This window comes from Egretta garzetta, unplaced genomic scaffold, assembly GCF_000687185.1.
Source record: "Egretta garzetta isolate BGI_Z169 unplaced genomic scaffold, ASM68718v1 scaffold46, whole genome shotgun sequence".
Taxonomy (NCBI): domain Eukaryota; kingdom Metazoa; phylum Chordata; class Aves; order Pelecaniformes; family Ardeidae; genus Egretta; species Egretta garzetta.
Genome location: NW_009260268.1, coordinates 3,787,662 through 3,790,728, shown reverse-complemented (window position 1 = coordinate 3,790,728; position 3,067 = coordinate 3,787,662). Strand labels below are relative to the sequence as shown.

General features: G+C 42.1%; 1 protein-coding gene across 5 annotated transcripts in view; it reads right to left on the bottom strand.

The window, feature by feature from the left end:
• Positions 1 to 2,728, bottom strand: part of TRAPPC11 (trafficking protein particle complex 11) — a 25,157-nt gene extending 22,429 nt beyond the window's left edge. For 2 of the 5 annotated variants that reach the window (XM_035897783.1, XM_035897785.1), the window contains exons 1-4: positions 2,572 to 2,727; positions 1,807 to 1,976; positions 1,292 to 1,362; positions 314 to 428 (exon numbers count right to left, since the gene is read on the bottom strand). In XM_035897783.1, coding sequence (XP_035753676.1) covers positions 314 to 428; positions 1,292 to 1,362; positions 1,807 to 1,976; positions 2,572 to 2,607 — 392 coding nt within the window. In that variant the 5' untranslated portion in view covers positions 2,608 to 2,727. Of the gene's footprint in view, positions 1 to 313; positions 429 to 1,291; positions 1,363 to 1,806; positions 1,977 to 2,133; positions 2,406 to 2,571 lie in introns of those variants that run through there. The other 3 variants (XM_035897784.1, XM_035897782.1, XM_009642400.2) reach the window with 3 other exon arrangements.
• Between the last annotated feature and the right edge of the window lie 339 nt (positions 2,729 to 3,067).

The following is a 3,067-nucleotide window of genomic DNA, read 5'->3' as shown; positions in this document are numbered from 1 at the left end:
AGGGCCAAAACTGCTGTAGAGGTAGAAAAGCCCACTTTGCCTCTACCCGACTTGAGGAAGAGAACATCTTGGAATATCTAATAACGTTTCTTCAAAAGCAACGTCTCTGACAGTCATTACTCAACCTCACAGAGAAAGGGGAGCTGTGTGGAATTCATCAGGTTGCAGAATAACCTGAAGAATTCCAGTGAACTGATGAAACATTCCCTGCTGGTCTACAATCAGCCTGTCACATCATAGTCATCCCAAAGCATCAACTCTCTCAACACCTCCGTTAGCAAAAGGAAAAAAACAGTGTTTTACAGTCACTTACCTTATAATATAACCGACAAGATGATCAGTGTGTGGAAGTACAAAAAGGGATTTTCCAGAAAGGTCACAAGCATTGCATAAAGCTGCTGCCCTCTCCGATGCAATAACGTCTTCCCCTAGTGAAGTCAAGAAAAGCACAAGTAAGCAGTAGCAGTGCTGCAACGTCAAACTAGCTCTAAAAGCTTGACCTAGGAGAATCCTCTACAAGGACTGGAAAAATCTAAGACACATAAAACTGAGTCCACGTTCTTTCTTACTTCTTCTGGAGTACTATGTGCTTCATCCAGCAGAACACATTGCAGAAGCTTTCTAGGAGTGGCTTAGCTAGCAACAAGGTAGAAGTACGACATAAATTTTTCATCTCTCTCACAGAGAGAGTCTTGAAAGCTACAATAGCATCCAGAAAAGACAAACATATATAGCAGATAGAGGAAAAAGAAAACAACAAAATATAAAAAATGGTTTGCCAGACACCAGAAAGCATGCAGCTACAGCCGAAGCAGCAGCTCTTCAGAAACAAAAGGTTAAAACTTACCACGTTTCACAGCTCCACTCGACTCCAAAACTTTATTAAAACTGAGTTAAACTAAAAGGCTTCTGTAGGTACCAAATACACTTACTCTAAGTTCTCATTGCTGTTACAGCTTTTGCTGATGTCAAGCAAGGTTTAAAATACAACTTATTTACAAGGAAGCATGTCACATGTACACTAACATACCATTTTTTGATACTGTGTATCAAAAGATGGACTTGGACTTAGGGAGGAAGAAGTTAAGGATAAAAGCATCAAATGTTGAAGGTCAACTGCCCTAAGCACTCTTGACATTTGTATGCCTTCCCGCAGCCACAGTGCATGTCATGCATGTAGATGACGTTATATTAAGAAACACAGATAATGTCACAAACGATATGTCAGCTCAGCCTGTCAGGCCTTCTGAAAAATGAGAGCATTGCAACTGCGTATGGAGTTTTCTAGTACCTGGAGGTAATGGTGTTTTTTTCTGAATCAAAACCACAGCAACTTTCGTATTTCTTCCCTGCAAACTTTGCCTAAAATAAGAACAACAGGGCACAGTGTCAAGGTTTCACTTCTTATTTGGGAATAATCAGAACAAAATGATATTTCAGTCTAGACAGAAGCACTGAAAGAATGCTATGTAAGAAATAAAACCAAACACAACAACCTGCTGCATCATCCACAGAACACTGTGTTCTCTTCTTTGTTCAGAAGGGACAGAATAATTGTGCTAAGCTTAGCAAGCAAAATTTCAGAGGCTCTTTTTACTTAAATGACTTTTAAAAATAAACCATTTTTAAAAAAAAGTTTCATTACTGTCAGTTGTGCTTCAAAAAGCAAAGTTCAAGTTGCCCTTAATTTGTGTCTAAGAAAAAAAAAAAAAACATATTTATATATCTTAGAATGCAAAAAGGATTCTGCAATTCACATGTACCATTAGCTTGTAGTATGTTATGAACCAAGTGAAAAAACTCTACCTGACAATTTCAACTCGAGTAGCACATTCTGACTGTTTTTCTTTCCATTGCGGCTCATCCCAGTCTAGTTCATAGAACACCACAACAAGCGCTGGAACCAAATTCAGGTGTTTGTTCATCCAACCAGTCTTCAGGATTCCTTTTGGAATATACCATTCATAGGATGTCCTCTGAAAATATTGAGGTTATTAGAGCAAGCTACCAAATCCGTTCACGGGCCTCTTAGTATAGCAGGAGAATGGGAATTGCCTCTACGTTCTTGTCATTGGTGGATACGTTTGCCATATTCCCCTCAAGCCTTTGCTTCCTATTGAGTAAGACACACACCTCATTCCCTGGCATCAGGGCCTGATGCCCAAGATATCAGCAACAAAGAACAGCAGATTCTGGGCAGACTGGAGAAAAAAAGTCAAATTCAGAAGCATGTTTCACACACCTTCATGAAAAATTAGGTTTATTTTAAAAGGGGGCTCTTGAGGGGCTCTCAAACAGAGCCAGGAGAAACCAGTTAAGAATCTTGTTCCTTGCCAGCATCACAGAATTATGTAGTTTTCCAACTGATTGGAATTGATCGATTCCCATCGATATTGCTTCCTAACTGCCACTGAAAAGCAGAAAGTAGAGCAGAGATACCCCTTCTGCTGCATTTCACTTAGCTAAAGGCTCTACTTTTTTTTTTTTTTTCGGAACATGCCAAATTCAAATATCTAGTTTCTCCAGAGTTAAACTTTGGGTTTCCTTAAAGCTCAAATTTTACAAGCATACCTCAAGGCTAAGCAAGTACTTCAAAAAGCAAGCCATATTGGCTTTCTCTGCTTTTCGCTAATGAGCTAAGGCACCCCGGTTTCCAATGCACCCTCAGCACTCCACCGCAACGCCCTTGGCTTCCCCGTAGCCCTGGCAATTTTTACCAGGCTTCAAGCTCCCACGCTTCCCCTCCAACAGCGGGGGGAAGAGATGGCAGACTCAAGGCTAAGCAAGTACTTCAAAAAGCAAGCCATATTGGCTTTCTCTGCTTTTCGCTAATGAGCTAAGGCACCCCGGTTTCCAATGCACCCTCAGCACTCCACCGCAACGCCCTTGGCTTCCCCGTAGCCCTGGCAATTTTTACCAGGCTTCAAGCTCCCACGCTTCCCCTCCAACAGCGGGGGGAAGAGATGGCAGAAGTCCGCCTGGGTGGTAACCACCGCGAGTGCTGCTCAGCTGCATGAAAACCAGGCGGGTCAGAGCGGCCCCTCGCTACGGCCCTCGCCCTCCGGGA